The sequence below is a fragment of the Sorex fumeus genome, unplaced genomic scaffold, assembly GCF_029834395.1.
Source record: "Sorex fumeus unplaced genomic scaffold, SorFum_2.1 ptg000079l, whole genome shotgun sequence".
Taxonomy (NCBI): domain Eukaryota; kingdom Metazoa; phylum Chordata; class Mammalia; order Eulipotyphla; family Soricidae; genus Sorex; species Sorex fumeus.
The window spans coordinates 7,986,480-8,004,193 of record NW_026606136.1 but is presented as its reverse complement, the minus strand read 5'-3'; the positions used below and the strand labels follow the sequence as shown (position 1 = coordinate 8,004,193).

General features: G+C 62.1%; 1 protein-coding gene across 1 annotated transcript in view; it reads right to left on the bottom strand.

Moving 5' to 3' along the window:
- Positions 1-275: 275 nt before the first annotated feature.
- Positions 276-17,714, bottom strand: part of DHX57 (DExH-box helicase 57) — a 32,426-nt gene continuing 14,987 nt past the window's right edge. The window contains exons 9-24 of the mRNA XM_056130598.1: positions 16,586-16,710; positions 14,486-14,619; positions 13,835-13,889; positions 12,518-12,723; positions 10,302-10,418; positions 9,355-9,451; positions 8,617-8,790; positions 8,025-8,225; positions 6,526-6,802; positions 5,136-5,231; positions 4,977-5,060; positions 4,485-4,619; positions 3,632-3,706; positions 1,761-1,895; positions 943-1,143; positions 276-787 (exon numbers count right to left, since the gene is read on the bottom strand). Of these exons, the coding sequence (XP_055986573.1) occupies positions 644-787; positions 943-1,143; positions 1,761-1,895; positions 3,632-3,706; positions 4,485-4,619; positions 4,977-5,060; positions 5,136-5,231; positions 6,526-6,802; positions 8,025-8,225; positions 8,617-8,790; positions 9,355-9,451; positions 10,302-10,418; positions 12,518-12,723; positions 13,835-13,889; positions 14,486-14,619; positions 16,586-16,710 (2,256 nt within the window). The 3' untranslated portion in view covers positions 276-643. The remainder of the gene's footprint in view (positions 788-942; positions 1,144-1,760; positions 1,896-3,631; positions 3,707-4,484; positions 4,620-4,976; positions 5,061-5,135; positions 5,232-6,525; positions 6,803-8,024; positions 8,226-8,616; positions 8,791-9,354; positions 9,452-10,301; positions 10,419-12,517; positions 12,724-13,834; positions 13,890-14,485; positions 14,620-16,585; positions 16,711-17,714) is intronic.

Sequence of the window (17,714 nt, the reverse complement as noted above, 5' to 3'; positions counted from 1 at the left end):
ACAGGAGGGAGATGTCCGGGTGACCCGCTTTCCAGACCAGGCATCGTGGACTGAGGTCTTGGATATGAACGCCCTGGAGTGCAGGGTCTCTCCTGGCAGTGCTTGGGGACTGAGAAGCGGGCCCTGGGCCCTGCACACAAAGTCCAGGCTCAACCCTGAGCTCCGGCCCCATTTAGGTTCAAGCCAAATGAAAGTCTGTCCCTCGGCCTCACGCATGTGTGTCCACACTGCGGCCCACCCTGCTGGCCTGCACCACATTCAGTTTCAGGCTGGTCTTAAGTGGAAATCAACTTTACTCAGTCACCAGAGCCCAAAACAGGATTCAGACTTTTCCTGTTTCGTTTTTAGGACAAACTGGTCTTGTCAGGGGGTCACTCCCGGAGGGCTCGGGGGACCCTCCGGGATGCCGGGGTCAGCCCCAGCGGCAAGGCAAGAGCCCTCCCCGCTGGACTATGGCTCCAGTCCTGTCCCTGCTCCTGCACTCGGTTCCCGTTCTCTGGCCTGCCTGTGGCTTCTCTCGGTGGCCCAGGTCGGGTCGGGTCTCGGTGGAGACCCCCGTCATTCTCTTCCTCCCGCGTCCGTCACTGCAGCACGAAGCAGAACCCTCAGTGCTGGCGTCCACCAAGTGGCCTGCGGCGTGCCCTCACTGCGTGGTGACGAGCTTGACGATGGTGCCGATGATGCGGGAGCCGCGGGGGCAGGTGCACAGGTCCATGCTGGGCTTCCGGATCTTGTCCTGCAGCAGCTGGTCTAACTCCCCTCGCAGCTCCCGGACCAGCTCGGCCACCTAGGGTGGGGCGGGCGGGAGGCAGTGACCCCATGCCGGCAGGGACAAGGACGGGGTCCAGTGCACCGCACGCCCAGGGCACCTCCCGGCTGGGGTGCCGCTGTCACAGGAAGCAGAGGAGGGGCTGTCCCGGGCGACCCTCACCCCAGCCTCACCTGCCGGGAAGCTGCAGCGAAGCGGATCCAGCCGTCGTCCAGGGAGACCACGAACTCGCCCCTGTGCAGCTGCACGCTGACCTGGCCGCCCCCGAAGAGCACCAGCGGGTACACGGACACCATGCAGCAGTCCCGGACGAACACGCGGCTTGTCTTCACCTTCTCGTGGTACACCAGGTAGGGGCTGTCGAAGTGCCGGACCTGGGGGCACGGCGGGCGGGGTCACCACCCTCCGCCTGGGCTCTGGGCCACAGCACTGTCCTGGCAGCAGGGACCCGCCCCTCGAGTCAACCAACCAGACACGAAAGGAGCGACCCAAGGGTGCGAGTGTGCCTGGGGGACAGTACGAAGGGGCACTGAGGGTGTGGCTGGGTTTCTGGGCGGCGCTCAGGGGTCACCCCTGGCGGGACTCTGGACACCCTGCACGGTACCAGGGATGGAGCCTGGCTGGCCGTGGGCATGCCGCCCCCCCCCCCCCCCCGCACTGTCTTAGGCCAGTAGAACCCAGAACAGGGACTTGGAAAGCTCAGCCTGGGCCAGCAGGAGTACCTGGGCATGGTTACTTCTGAGGATGGGGGCAGGAAGAGACGGAGTAATTGCGCCGGCCTTGCACGCAAGCGACCGCTGTCCCTGCCACCCCGGTGGACTTCCCCATGCTCAGTCTTTCTGGAAATGGCTAGTGTTTACAGTCGCTGACTTCACCCCTCCCTGCAGAGCTGGGGGGGACCAAGCAGGCTAGGGATAAGCCCCAGGACCACACCCATGTGAGCCACTTCCTGTCCATCCGTCGGGGTCTGGGGTGTCAGGGACGCCCTGACCTGATAGTTGACAGAGGAGGGGTGAATGTGCACGTAGCCGTCGTTCTTGGTGACGAACTTCAACTCGTCGGACTTGGGCTGCATTCTCACCGCCCCCGTGCTGGTCTTCTGGAACTTGCCGTCGGGGCTTTTCACCTGAACCGGACAAAGCACGTGCCCGTTGGGGAAGGGGGAGGGTCGCTCCTGTCCTCCCGGGAGACAGACGACGGGGACGGGCACAGGGCCGCGTGGACGCTGAGGCGCTCAGAGCTGTGGCCCACCCCACGCCTGCCAAGAGCCAGAGTGTCCTTCAAACCTCAGTGAAGGAAGCGTACAAAGAGCTGATTCCACCACAGGGAGAGCGACAGCCCCGCACACGGGCCTTGCGTTTACACAGGCGTGCACCGCAAATGTACTGTATACCGGAAACTAACGTGAGAAAAATGAAAACACCTGAAATCTGATTAGTAAGAAACTAGCATTAGTATCTGATACGGATTTTTTCTCTGCTGCACTTCAATATAGGAAGTAACACGAATGTATGCATGTACTGAAACTAGTATGCGGTTTTCTTCTAGAATCTTTCACTATTTGAGGGGATGTTGGGCCATGCCCAGCAGTGCTCAGGGCTGACCCTGGCTCTGTGCTCCTGGTGGCACTCGGGACCCTGTGGGGTGCCGGGCAAGTGCCCTCCCTGCTGTACTACCTCTATGTTCCCTCTGATTTTCTTTTTTTTCCACCTTCGCTACAAACAACTTCCTTTTCCCTGCAGTGCCAGGATCAAACCCGGGCCTCGCACGCGCACACTACGTCTCAACCCGAGCCCACTCCAAACGGTTCTCTGAAGTTCAGTGGTTTGGAGAGCGGGTACGGGACAGGGGCCCAAGGGAGCGGCGCTAGCTCGCACCAGTGTGAGGAGAGAGAACTCAGCCGGACACTGCAGCTCGTTCGGAGCGGGCCCAGGACGGGGCCCAGGACGGGAACTGCCACGCGGGCAGCACACGGCGCTTCCTGCTGGCCAGCAGACGCCGAGTGAGCTTCATGCCACTCTGACTTCAGTCGGCTCTTCTGGGTCAGCTGACGCCAGGCGGACAGTAGTAGCTGATGTTCGCTTCTGGGGCGCCCAGTAGGGCCAGAGAGTCAGACCTGTTCTACGTCAGGGCTTAGACACATTTGCTTCTTTTTTCTTTCTGGGCCACACCCAACTGTGCTCAGGGGTTACTCCTGGCGGGCTTGGGGGGCCATACGGGATGTCAGGGATTGACCCCTGGGAGGCGTGAGCAAGGCAAGCGCCCTCCCCACTGTGCTGCCGTTCTGGCCTTCACAGATGTTTTCTACTTGCGACCGATTTTTGCCCAAGAAAATTTTATATAGCCCTGGGGATATGGTTATATATAGTAGGCGTACAAAGTCAAGATTCATTGATAATACATCATAAAAAAATCATCCTGAAGGGCTGGAGAGACTGTACAGAGGGCAGGGTACTTGCCTTGCATGCAGCCAATCTGGGTTTGGTCTATCTGGACCCTACACCACCCTGTGCGGTCCCCTGAGCACTGCCAGGAGTGACCCTGGAGCACTGCACTACCAGGTGTGCCTCCGCCTCTGGAAAAAAAATTTTGTATCGAAACGCAATGTTTTAGGGTTATGTGACGCAATTTAGGAAGCAAGGCTTTACACAGTCATGTCCCTGAAGGAAGTATGGAAGCGGATGGGAACTGAAGGAGGCGTGAAGGTGCGCTAACACTCGGAAGACTGTGTGACCGTGTGTGTGTGTGTGTGTGTGTGTGTGTGCACTGAGATCTTCAGATATGAACGAAGGCGTCTGTCTTCACTTCAGAGCCTACAACTCAGGCGTACAGCGGGGCTGGGGAGGGACGGGGGAGCGTTACCTGCACGACATTGGGATAGAGAGCGGCGCACAGCATGGCCGAGATCAGCTTGGGGTTCTCGGCATTGGAGTTCGCCTAGGAGCGAGACACAGCATTACCCCCCGGGCCTGCCTTCCCCGTGACTCACTCCCATCGCGGGGGGAAGCGTCACATCTCCGTCTCTGTTCTCGGGAGATCTTCCCCACGAAATAGCGAGCTTCGGGGTCACGTCCGCACAGGACCCACCCAAAACGCCTCTGGGTCCTGAAAGCGTTAGAGGACTGTGGCTCCTGAGACGATCTCCTCTCCAGAAAGCCTGTGGGGTCCTTCCTACAGCCAGACAAACCCTCCTACAGTCAGAAAAATCCTTCCCAGAGTCAAACCCTTCCTACAGTCACACAAATCCTTCCTCGGCCGGAAAAGGTTGGACTCACGTAAGCCAACAACTGGGAAGTCTCTCCCGCCTGGGGACCCACAGGTGTCCAGTGTGAAACTGAACTGCTGTTTTGGGGTCACGCCCAGTGGTGCTCAGGGACCCTTCCCAGGGGCAAGGGGCCACGAAGTGCCAGGGATCAAGCATCGAAGAATAACTCAACCCACTCAGCAAAATGTAAATAGAGTCAACACAGAAACCACCCTAGGACACCATTCTGGAACAAGAGCCGACATCTCGCCCTCTCCCCCGTTCTGGGCCACGCCCCACGGTGCTCAGGGCTGACTCCTGGCTCTGTGCTCAGGCATCTCTTCTGATGGTGCTCGGGGGCCACCTGGGGTGCCGGGGACCAAACCCCGCTGTGCTGTCTCTCCGGCCCCCAGAGCTGGCGTTCTCTGCGGGATGAAGGCAGTGTCCCCGTGCCCTGCTCGGGGCTGTCACCTCGTCCCCGGTGGCCTCCACCACGCCGTCTCCGCCCTGCGCCCTCTTCTCGATCTCCCGTGCCCGCAGACCCTCCTTCACAAAGCCGATGTCCGACAGGAGCTCGGTGAACTGCCGCTTGAGGCTGGCCATTTCCTGGGAGAGAAGCGAGGTGAGCAAGCGGGGCCTCGGGTGGTCAGTGCCCCCCTGATGTCCAGGTGAACGAGGCCAGGGAGGCTTGGCAGCAGGGTGCTCGCCTTGCTGTGACCGCCAGGTTCACCCCGGGACCGCCAACATGACCCCAGCATGGTGTCACGACTACAAAGCCAACCCGGCTCGGCTCAGTGGCCGGAAGGTGACAGCCGCTCTTAAGTGGACGCTTAGGTCATTATTCAGGCTCTGATGCACACAGCTGGTGCAGCCAAGAACATTCCAGAAATAAGTGTGGGCATCACGCAGGGCAGGAGGCTGCCACCCCGTGGGGCGCGGGGGAAGGAGGCCGAGGGGACTGACCTGGAGGATCCGCCCGGACAGGAAGTTCTGCCGGCAGTAGCTGGAGCTCGCACGGGCACCCTCTCTCCAGCTCAGCTGCCAGCCCTGCACAGAGAGAGGGTGAGTGCCCGCCGGGCAGTGCTCAGCCCTGCACAGAGAGAGGGTGAGTGCCCGCAGTACCTGGTACGCCCGAAGCAGGGCCAGGTAGTCACTGTTGGCCACGGCGAACTCGAGCTTCCTCTGGTTGGCCTCCTCCTTCTTATCCCAGGGGGATACCTGGGGGGTGAGGGGGCAGGCTGAGCTCCCACAGGGTCCCGCTCCCTCGAGGGCAGGTCAAGCGCTCCGTGGGAACATCTCCGAGCTGGTCTTCACAGCGGCGCCTGGTCCCCGAAACTCCCCGGGGTCACTCAGTTCCAATCAACAAGTCCACCACTTGCTCTGTTTTCCTCCCTCCCCCGCCCCCAGGCAGTGCTCAGGGCTTGGGGGGCTGAACCTGGGTTGGCTGCATGCAGGCAAGCGCCCTTCCTGCTCGACTACTGCTCTGGGCCCCGAGCCCCTCACTCTGAAGGCTCCACCCGAAGCCCAAGGCCCATGGACAGATGTTGGGGCTGGGCTGGCCATCGGGGACAGGCCCACGCGTGCCCGGGAGTCAGCGAAGTTGGGGCATCTCAGCTGTGCAGAGCCAGAGCTCGTGAGAGACAGGAGAGCTCCCTGCGGTCGGCAGACGGCGACCCTCACTGTCCCTGCCGCTGTCCCTGTCCCGGGGCCCGCAGGAGTCAGCGAGAAAGAGAAGCCAAACGGCTCTGGCGGGAAGGAAGGAAGCCGCGCCCTGAGCGGGTGACATGCTGACACGCACGGGAAACCCTGAAAACCTGGCTGAAAACCCTGAGAACCAACCAACAGATTACGAAAATCAGCTGTATTTCCTGTCTGGGGGTGGGGTGGGGGTTCCTGGCTCGGGGTCGGTCACGCGTAAGGCGAGGGCCTTTGCCTTCCACACTGCACTGCCAGAGTCTGGCTCCCATTTTTCTTTTCCTTTTTGGACCACACCCGGCAGTACACGGGGGTCACCCCTGGCGGTGCTGAAGGGACCCTATGAGACTGCAGCACAGTAGCATGTCCTCCTGTTGTTCATCGATTTGCTCGAGCGGGCCCAGTAACGTCTCCATTGTGATACTTGTTGTTACTGTGTTTGGCATATCGAATACGTCACGGGGAGCTTGCCAGGCTTTGCCGTGCGGGTGAGATACTCTCAGTAGCTTGCCAGGCTCTCTGAGCAAGGCTGAGGAATCGAACCCGGCTCGACCAGACAGGCCGCGTGCAAGGCAAATGCCCTACCACTGTGCTATCGCTCCAGCCCCCTGGTTGCATTTCCAGATGCGAATAACGAGCTAAGAGGGGAGAGAGGAAGCCTGACCCCGTTCAGAGAAGCTGAGCTTCCCGCCCGGGCACCACCCGGTCCCCCCACACCACGGATGCGGCCCGGGCGCCCCCAGCCGCGCAGGAGTGACCCCGAAGCGGCTCTGCCTTCGGGACAGAGGGCAGGGCAGTCGGGGGCCCTGGCACTCACGAAAGGAGACTTAAAGGCCAGGCTGGCGGCGATGGTGAGCGCCGGGTCCAGGCAGCGGAAGATGGAGCCAAAGAGCATGAGCTTCCCAATGCGCACGTCCACGGGCAGCGAGGCCAGGTGGTAGCCCAGGGGCGTGAGCTCCTCCTCGGGGGTCAGGGCGCCCAGGTCGCGCAGGCGGATCTTGGAGGCGCGCAGGGAGTCCGGGTGCGGCGGCTCGATGAGGCGGGAGAAGACGGACTGCAGGTCGTGCGCCTGGAACATCTCCAGGATCTTGATCCTGGGGGCAGACAGGCGGCGCTCGCCACTCCTCCCACAGGCCCTGGCGCCCGAAGGGCGGGACGTCCCCCAAGTCCCCAGATGACGCGTTTCCTGCATCTGCTTTTGGGCCCTTGACGGGCCAGGGGTGAACCCGGCGCGCCCGCATACAGCGCCTCCGCTCAGGCCTTGACTAACGTTTATTTGAAAAATTTTGGTTCTGGTCCACACCTGGCGATGCTCAGGGGTCACTCCTGGTGCTGCTGGGGGGAACCACATGGGGGCCGGGGATGGAACCTGGGTTGGCTGCGTGCCAGCAAGCGCCCTCTGCTCAGCCCTGGGCACTCTCCAGCCCGAACCGCGCCTGCCTGAGGCGGACGATGCCAGTTTAAGGCGCGCTTCAAGACTCATGGCCTCGCCTCTCACGCCGCCTCTCCCTCTGCTCACAGACCTGAGCACAGAGCCAGGAGCAGCCCCAGTGCAGGGTGGGGAGTGGTCCCCAAATCAGACAGACTCGAAGAAACATTCGGGCCTCTGCCATCCTCCCACCCCCCTGCAGGACACCTCTAGGCGCTGAACCACAGGCCCAGAGGAAGGGGAACTCTCCAGACGCTTCTCCCGAACAAGAGAAGGTCCGATTCAAGGACATTTCTGGGACTCGGGGCTCCCCGAGGGCTGGAGGCCCAGGCCCCATTCCCAGCTGCGTGTCCCAGAGCCAGGTCCGGCCCAGCCCCTCTCCTTCCAGAACATTCTCCGAGAGCGTTCTGTTCCTGGGCCCTGGGCCCCCAGCCCTGGGGTTCCCGCAGGCAACGTGCACCTCACCCCTGCATCAGCATCCTGGCCCAAAAAGTTGTTTCGTATCCTAAACGGGAACAATCTTCAGAACAAAACCTTAGACCACCCCAGAGTGTGAGGTGCCAGGAGGAGGCCTGGCTTCATGCTCGTTCTGCCCCCCGGGCCCTCTCCCCTGTCACCTTCAGCCCCCACGCCCGGCAGCGTACAGGTGGTGGGCGGGACACACTCGGAGCCTACCTGTCCCGCTGTCTGCAGACCATCCAGGCCCCGTGCCCCTGTCCCCCTCCCTCCACAGGGCCTCTCCGCACCCCCTTGCCTGCCGCATCTGCCCACCTGCGCAACCTCTTCGTTTCCTGGGGGTTTCCCAAGCAACGCTTCGGGGGTTGGGGCCAGCCCTGGCATGGGGGGGGCACGCTGGGGATGGGTCTGCAGCCCCCATGGGCACGCACCTGAGGCAGAGCTGCTCGAGGGGAACCCTCTGGATCTCGGGAAGCTGCTGTTTGAGCAGCTGGTGCCGGAAGTGGTGGCTGGTGAACAGGTGGAAGCAGACACCCGAGGCCACGCGGCCGGCCCGGCCCTTCCGCTGCAGCGCGTTGGCCTGCGACACGAACGTGTCCTCCAGGCTCTCCATCCCCTTGCTGGCGTCGTACCTGGGGAGAGGGACACCGAGGGGAGGCACCTGGCGCTGGGAGAACCCACCCCGCGGAGCTCAGGGATCACTCGCGGCAGGCCTGGGACCGTGTGGGGAGCCAGGGACGGAGCCTGGGCCGGCGCCTCCCGCTCTCCCCTCCTGCCCTGGAGGACGCTTTCTTCAGCTGGTTTTGGGGCTTTTCCTGCCGGCCCCGAGGGGCCCATGCGGGGCCGGGGATCGGAGCCCCCACCCAAGGCCCCGAGGTGGTCACCACAGAAAGGTCACCACCACGTAGGGCATGAGCAGATCCGGCCCCAAGCGGCTCCTCGGAGCAGGGCGGAGACGAGGGCAAGTGTCCACGTGACCCTCCCCGGCTCCCTGCCCGGGCCACCAGTCTGGCGCCTGCACACCTCTTCTCTTTCATCTTCCCCGAGTCGATGACATAGACCACGTCGTCGATGGTGACGGACGTCTCGGCGATGTTAGTGGAGATGATGATCTTGGTGACGCCTGCCGGGGGCCGGACGAACACGGCCTGCTGCTCCTCGCTGGACAGGGACGAGTGCAGGGGGTGGACCACACACCTGCGAGGGGACACAAGCACGGGCACCGCAGTCAGCAGGCAGGGGACACTGGCCTCGAGATGGGCTTGCTTGGCCGGGAGCCCGAGAGCCCGACACGCCGAGAGCTGCCCCCTACTGTGTGGAGGGGCCGTGGCGGCTTGCCGGGGAGCCTCCCCACTCACCAGGCCCTGCCAAAGGCCTTCCCACAGAATACCAGCATTCCTGCCATTTCGGGGCGGGGAGGGGGTTTGGCCCACCCAGCAGTGCTCAGGGGCTACTCCTGGCTCTGTGCTCAGGAGTGATGTCGGGGGTAGCGGGGATTCTAAGCTGGTCATGGCCGACACGGCCTCGTGCAGGGCACGTGCCCGGACCCCTGTGCTGTCCCTCGGCCGCACGAGCAGCATCTCGGTGACCATCGCTGGCTTCTCCCTGCCCCACCTGTGGGAGTGGCGTGTCTGTGCCTGGTGACGAACGTGGAGCACGGGCTTCCTGGGCAGACGGTGGGTCTGTGTTGGGCACGAACCAGGGCAGGGACAGGGCGGGGTGCAGCCCTGCAGTGGGAGGGCACGGGAAGGGGGGACTCACCGCTCGCTCCGCCGGTTGTTGAAGAGCGAATTCGCCTGGAGCTGCTCGTACAGCATTTTGATCTCAGCCAGACCCGGCAAGAACACGAGAATCGCGCCTGGGCACAGGGTGAGAACCACCTGGTGAACACGGGAAGCAGGCGGCAGTGGGCACCGCAGACAGGTTGCCTGGGCATCCTTTTATTTGCAAAGTGCCCAAGGACTTCTCGATGCACTGCTTTCCTTTGTTCTGTTCTGGGCTGCACCCAGCAGTGCTCAGAGCCTACTTCTGGCTCTACGCTCAGAGATCACTCCTGGCAGGTTCACGTGGCGCCAGGGACGGAACCTGGGTCAGTGATATGCAAGGCAAGTGCCCTGCCCCCTGGGCAGTCTCTCTGGCCCCCAACTCCCTGTTCTTAAGGCACGCACACTGCACAGAGGGAAAGTGTCCGCGAGCAGAACTGAGTCTCCGGACAGTGCTGCGGGCTGGAACATGGCCCTGTTTCTGCTGTACTGACCGCTAGGGGCTGGGGAGGAGGCTGTGCCGGCCGGCAGGTCCCGGGGGTCCCAGACAAGGCAGAGCGGCGGGAGGGTCCTGTCCCTGAGTGTCAAGTGACCGGGGCCTCAGCAGTTCTCTGCATGGCACCAACCAGGGGCTTGGGCCGCGCTTGATGCCACAGCTATGGTTTCTCTGACCCACAGAAGAACTTTCTAGAAAAGACCTTCTGTCGTCTTCATTGTCCAGACAAGGCTCCCCAGGCCCAGCTGGGGGGACGGCCTGGCAGAGCAGGGGAGGCCCCTGGCCTCTGAGCCCGTCACTGTGGCCACTCTCTGGGTACCCCCTGGCCAGGGCCACCATCCCTGCGGGACTCAGCGCCTGGCCTCCCCCTGGAGCTTGCAGAAACGCTGCTCGATGGCGGGTTGGAGCCTCAGTACCCGAAGGAGGGCCGGGGCAGGCACGGGGCTCACCCGGGGGGTAGGAGTGCTTCCCGCTCACGATCCACTCCAGCAGGGCCTCGATTAGCTCCAGGTTGACCTTCTCGAAGTCCAGGACAGACATGGTTTTGATGACCGATTTGCTGACCCCTGAAGAGCAATGGAGCAATCTGCGGGCTGCTTGCATGCGACGGGCCCCCGCAGGCCCCGAGGCGAGGGGTCTCAGCTCCAAGTGCCCCCGAACGTGAAAGGGACTTTCTCGTCCCACGTCTCTGAGGGCGCGCCACGGGCCAGGCCCAGCACGTCTCCGAACCTCCCAGAAGCCTCTGGATTAGGGCGGAGAGTCAGGACAGTGGGAGGGGCCTGCTCCACGTGTGGCTTCACGGGTTCCGCCCCGGGCACCACCAGGAGCGATTCCTGAGCACAGAGCCAGGAGCAACCCCTGAGCATCGCCGGGTGTGGGCTAAAGAAACAAAAAGCATCCTTCAGAGCAGAGAGGTTGGTGGGCGAGAAGTTGTGGATTTAAGGTGACAGGGTCCCCTGGAAACTGACAGACCAACACACACACACACACACACACACACACACACACTCGCAGACAGAGCACCGTGTGTGGCAGGCAGGCAGGACTCATTCTCACTGGCCAGGATGGCAGGGGCGGGGGACGGGATTCAGGCTGTTGCCTTGCATGCAGTTGACTCTAGTTTCGTTCCCAACGAAGCACAGACCCCCAGAATCACTAGGGGCAGCCCTGGGCGATCCTCCCCCCGCTCCACCACCCCAAAAATACTGAGAATGAACTCACTGAAAAAAAAAAAAGTAAATATTTTGTTCATTTGCTTTTTGGGTCACACCCAGTGATGCACAGGGGTTCCTCCTGGCTCCGCACTCAGGAATTACTCCTGGCGGTGCTCGGGGGACCATATGGGATGCTGGGAATCGAACCCACATCGGTCATGTGCAAGGGAAACACCCTACCCATTGTGCTATCGCTCCAGCCCCCCAAATTATTTTTAAGTAACTATTTTAAATTATTTTTGGGGGGCACCAATGGTGATAATCAGGGCTTGCTTACTCTTGGCTCTGTGCTCAGGGGTCACTCGTGGGGGTACCTGGGAATATTTGCTGTGCAGGGGGTGGCGAGCTAGGGATTGTCACATGCAAGGCAAGTGTACTCTCTCTCTCTGACCTGACCCCTAACACGCTTTACTGGGGGCCACAGCTGGCTCTGTGCTTGGGGGCCATACAGGGCGCCAGGTATCGAACCTGGGCTGGCCGTGAGCATGGCCGAGTGCCCTGCGCGCTGTGCTGTCTCCACCCCCAACGCTTTCCTTCCCCATCAGATACTTGTAACAACACTTTCTCTTCCTTTGGCGTTTGACCCCCGACCCCCGGAGTGTGAGGTGGCCCTGACGCAGAGGGGCACTCAGCCCACCCGCCTCCCTCTCAGACCCACGAGAGGAAATGGTTCTAACTATAAAACATCAAAAAACACTCAACTAGGGAACCTGATTTAATCTCACCATTGTTACAGTGATCCGTGGGGTACCCCTCCCTGGGTGCTCCACTGACCTCTCTTTGGCTCCCAAGTTCGTTTGGGGCCACACTTGGCTACGGAGCCTACCCTGGTTCTGGGCTAGGGGGACCCTCTGGGGTGTGGGCTGGAACCTGGGCTGGCTGTGTGCACGTGAATGCCCTTTCCACTGGACCATGGCTCTGGCCCTCCTAGTCTCTTTTTTCTCCCTCTTCAGTTTTACTTTGGGTCACGGCCAGCGATGCTCGGGGGTTCATCCTGGCTCTGCACTCAGGAATTACTCCTGGCAGTGCTCGGGGGACCGTATGGGATGCCGGGGATGGAGCCAGGGTCAGCTGCATGCAAGGCAAACGCCCCATCCTTTGTACTATCTCTCCAACCCCTATTTTTATTTTTTTTGTTTTTGGGCCACACCTGGTGTGCTCAGGGCTAACTCTGGCAGACTCGGTGTACTGGGGTTGGACCTGGGTTGGTCACATGCATGGTAAGCGTCCTCCCGCTGTGCTCTCTGGGTGGGACCCGAGGCCTCACTGCGCACGTGCAAGGCTGATGCTCTCCCGCTGAGCGGCACGCCGGACCCCGCTGACTGTTCGGAAAGCCCCCGGTACCCGAACAATGGCCACCGCACTTGGGTGTTGGGTCGGTTCCGAGAGGTCATGGACGAGTGACCGTCCAGCTCTGCCCTGCGCCCCACACCCAGGAAGGAGGCCAACACCTTTGTAGCGAGCCAGCAGCTGCTTGAAGTCCAGCTGCTGGTCGGGCACGGCGTCGCGGGCAGCGTCCTGGTCGTGGAACTGCAGGGACAGCCTCAGGTCCTCCTCCACCTCCTCCAGGGCCGTGCGCTGGCGCCGCGCCCGCAGCCGCTCCTTGGCCAGCTGCTTCCCGGAGCGCGCGTAGGGGCTCCCGTCCTGCAGCACATACCTGCGGGGACAGTGGGCACGCCGGGGGCTCTGACCCTCCCCTCAGCCCGTCCCTCCGGACAATCACGCCCACGCCCGTCTGCCGGACTCCCATCCCTGGTGACTGGCTCCCTGAAAACGCTCGAAAAGTCACACAGGGGCCGGGAGAGGCTGCGAGGCGGAGAGCTCAGGTTCAAGTGCACCCAGGCCCTCCCCGGGGTGCCAGGGCTGAGCTGGGCCCGGCTGTGTGCCAGGCGCCCGCCTTCAGCGCAGTGCTCGCTCTCTGACCTCCAGTTTCGAAAAGCTGATTCTTGAACATGGAGGCAGTGAGCTGGATGGGTCCGGCAGGGAGGGCTCGTGCCTTAGTCACAGTGACACGGACTCGAGTGCTCCAGGAGTGAGCCTGAGCACAGCTGGGTGTGGCCCAGAACTGGAGCAGTTAACAGGGCCCGTGGGGCGAGAGCGGACAGCCAGGAGGCCGCTGTCTTCCACACGGCGGAGCCGGGATCCATCCCACATCCCATACGGCCCCCCGGCACCGCCAGGAGTGACCCCTGGGCATCGCGGGGTGTGGCCCAAACCCACCAACCCTCTAAAAGCACCGACAGCAACTTGAGGCAGTGCAGGCTGCCACAGCGTTACAGCTGTCTTTTACTGTTTGGTGTTTGGGTTACACCTGGGACACTTGCGACTGCATGCAAAGCAAGTGTCCTGCTGGCTGTCCTACGCTCTCCCGAGAGTTGTCATTTGGGAGTTGCGGAGAGCCCCACCAATCCCCGCCCCCCCCCCCGGGTCCGGTTGAGTCTCAACCCTCTGGTTGAGTTTCAGTCTGGGGGGCACGTGCAGAGGTGCTCTGGGCTCCTGGGGACCAGGCGGTGCCGGACTGGCCTCTGTGTGGGAAATGGTGCCCAGCACCTGTCCTTCCTCTTGGGCCCCGCAAGTCCGGAGATGTCCGCGTGCTGCGCCCGCTGGGTTCTGCCCCCAGCCCCACGCCCTGCCAGGCGGAATTGAACCCCAGCCACCCGCACCCAAGCCCACGTCTACAGGGCCCCGGAACGGCCCCCGGTCCGCGCGAGTCCTCGGGGCGAGCGGGAGAGGAAACCGGCCGCGGGCCCGCGCGCTCGTCCCCTCACCTGGTCACAGCGATGGCATCTTCCAGAAAGAACTGATCTACGGGGAACGTGCGGCCTGGGAAGCAAGGACGGCAGCGCTCAGCCCGCCTGCCACAGTCCAGAGCTCACGACTCTGCGACAGAGCCCGGCTCGGGAAGCGCTGCTTGTCCGGCGAGCTTACAAGCACGGAAAAGCTTCTGACGACGGAAACTGGAGGGGAAATTCCCGTCCAACAGAAAACAGAGGTGCAGAGTGACCCCGGCGATCCCCACATCAGGTCACTAAAAATTCAGCGACCGGGGCTGGACGGTGCCGTGGGGAGGGCGCCCGCCTAGCAAATGGCTGACCAGAGTTTGATCCCCGGCACCCCTATGGTTCCCCAGCCCGCCAGGAGTGAGCCCAGAGCAGAGAGCGGGGGGAGCCCCGAGCACTGCAGGGTGTGGCCCCAAACAAAACAAAACGGAAGCGAGTGAACCGGGGCAGAACACGGCTCCGCCACAGAGCACGCGGCAGGTCCCGCCAATCCCGGCACCAGACCACACGAAGGAAAGGCCTGGGCCCCCCAGCAAACGGAGGGTCCTCAGACTCCTCGACATGGCCCAGGGTTTCCCCAGACTGTTTTCTAAAGAGAGACAGAGACAGAGACAGGGGCAGGCGGGCGCCCACGCTCACCGGGGATGGTGACGATGGGGCAGGAACCGAAGTACTCGGAGAAGAGCTCGGCGTCGAGGGTGGCGCTCATCAGGATCACCTGCAGCCCCGGCCGCTGCAGCACGAGGTCCTTCAGGACCAGCAGCAGGAAGTCACTGCGGAGAGGCGGGGGCAGGTGTGTGCGGGGAAGGACACGCAGCCACTCCTCGGCAGGCCCCTGATGGAGACGGCTCCGACCCTGAGCGCACGGGCGGTCCCGGGGGATCGGGCGTGCGAACTGGACCGACGCCATCGCACCCCACGATGCAGGCCTGCGGGGGTGGGGAGACAGTGCTCTGCAGGGGAGCACCACTGCCCAGCACACAGGCACGCACCCAGCCGGAGGGCGCAGTCACCCGCACGTGCCGTGGCCATGTGCCCGCCCCAGCCCACGGGGAGGGAGCTAAGAGCTGTGCTCAGCTGTCAGCCCCCGCACCTCACTGCGAGCCCACTCAAGAGTCCCATGACCTCCCACTCTGCTCCAGCACTTCACACAACCTCCACCCGCTGACCTGCCCGCTGCGGGAGCACGCCAGACCAGAGGATGGCCGGAAACAGCTCGGCGCAGAACCAACTTGTACCAGCCAACCCCTGGGCTCACAGCTGGCACCCAACGATGCACAGGGGTTGTTCCTGGCTCATGCACTCAGGAGCTACTCCTGGCGGTGCTCAGGGGACCATATGGGATGCTGGGAATCAAACCCGGGTCGGCCGTGTGCAGGGCAAACGCCCTCCCCGCTGGGCTATCGCTCCAGTCCCCTGCCAAAGGGTATTACGAGGAAGCAGCAGCAGAAGCTGTTTCTCCCTCAGGGTGCCTGTGTCCACGCACACCAGGCCTCACGCTGACCTCCCGCCACGGCTCTCGCTTCGGCAGAGGCCGCGGGCACTGCCACTATGGCGCTGTTTATCACTGAGTTCTCACCGACTTCGCTGCCGTGCGGGCAAGCGCTGAGTGCTCCGTGTGGAGAGACCTCCCCGGCCCTCATTTGTTTTTCTGTTCGTTTGTGGTGGAGCCACACCTGGCAGTGATCAGGGCTCATCCTGGCTCTGAGCCCAGGAGTCCCCGCTGGAGGGGGTCAGGGGACCGCCGGCCGTGTCAGACAACAAGCTCCGCCCTACCTCGCTGTCCCCAGTATTCTGGATTCATCGTTAGGTGTTAATAGGCCTTAGAAAACCTGCTAGTGAACAGGACGGCAGGCGGGACCAGAACAGTCATGGCCCAGTTTCTCTGAGTGGTGTGAAACCTCAAGCTCTTCCTTCTCTTTCTGTTTTGGGGTCACACCCGGCAGTGCTAAGGGGTCACTCCTGGCTCTGCACTCGGGAATCCCTCCTGGTGGGGCTCGGGGAACCACATGGGATGCCGGGAAGGACTGAACCCGGGTTGGCTGCGTCAAGGCGTGCACCCAAAAGCTCCTCTTCGTGTTCACATCAACACTGGACAGCACTTCCTCTGAATTTAACACGCACGATCGTTTAAACACCATTAGTCTTGCTGAGCTTTCGGGCTGCACCCAGCAGTGCTCAGATCTCACTCCTGGCCCTGCACTTGGGGATCAGTCGGCCAGAGGGGGAGCGTGGGGTCCACACGGGCTGCAAGGCAAGGCCCGACCCATGGTCCTATGACTCGGCCTTCAGGTGGCAGGGGCTCAGGGCATCTCGCACGTCAGCTCTAAGGACCCGAACTCCATGGAAACGAACCAGAAAGGCCCTGTGGCTCACCGGGTGTCTGGCTCCCACTGCCGCCCCTCCAATGTCAGCCACATGGGTCCCTGTCCGCACAGCCCCGGCCCTGCACGCACGCGCCTCTGCTCGGCCACACGCCTGCCGAGCACAAGGGTCTCTGCTCTGTGTCCAGAACACACAGGTGATTGATTGTTCCTGCCAACCGGTCAGTCAGTCACCCGGGAGCGAGTGTCGGGGCTGTGCCTAGCCGCCAGGCAGAGGGAGCAGCTCACCTCCACCTGTCAGTCCGTCAACCCTGCCGTGTGACACCCGTCTCTTCTGCTGGGGACAGTGCCCGCTCAGCCAGACAGTGCCCGTCCAACGGGAAGCCTGCCCCCTGCCAAACCCTCGCCCCGTTACCTCTCCTCGGTGCGCTCATGGACCTCGTCGATGATGATGTGGGTGACCCCGCGCAGGGCCGCGTCTCCCTCCAGCCTGCGCAGCAGCACGCCAGTGGTACAGTACAGCAGCCGGGTGGACGGGGACTGCAGGGGAGCATGGAGCCCGTCAGCGCCGGGGAAGTCAGGCCGGGGAGGCATCTCTCTGATGTGGCGACCCAGGTTCCGTCCCCGGCACCCCATACGGTGACTGGGACCCCACCAGGAGAGACCCCTGAGCGCAGAGCCAGAAATAAGCCCTGAGCACTGCCGGGTGTGGCCCCAAACAAAAACAAAAGAAGATTTTGGAAAAAAAAAAAAGGAAAACTTCCTGGCAAGCTGTTTTTAATGGCAAAAAGGCAGAAAGACCAGCAATGCCGCTGACAGGAAACTAAACTTGGGCAGTTTCCTGCCAGGTCAATAATAAAAGCTATTCTATCTCAGACAAAAATCTTTTTTTTTTTTGGCTTTAGGGTCGCACCCAGTGATGCTCAGGGGTTATTCCTGGCTCTGCACTCAGGAGGAGTGGAGGTGCGGGGCAGACCATATGGGATATTGGGGACCGAACCCATGTCACTGCATGCAAAGAAAATGCCCTCCCCGCTGTCCTTTCACTCCAACCCTAGATAAAAATCTTAAGTCATCAAAAGTGTTCACAACTTACCATAAAACTTCAAAAAGATTAGTGAGTGATAGATCAATTCGGGACCCAGAGATTCCTTTTTTCTTTTTTGGGGGACTCCCCAAAAAACTCCCAGCGATGCTTAGGAGTTACTCCTGGCTCTGCACTCAGGAATCACTCCTGGTGGTGCTCTGAGGACCATATGGAATGCTGAGGACTGAACCTGGGTCGGGCGCCTGCAAGGCAAACGCCCTCCCTGCTGTGCTATGGCTCCAGCCCGAGATTCCTTATTTAATCAAACAGAGTGACTCCCAGGCCCAGGGGTCAAACAGCACCTCCTCCACCGCTTCCGTCAATAAAATGAGGGCTGGAGAGGCAGCGTGGGGTAAGGCACTTGCCTACACCCAATTGGCCCTGGATCAATCCCTGGTAGAAGGTCCCCAGTACCACCAGGTGCCAGTCCTGGGCACTGTCAGAGGTGGCCCCAAGC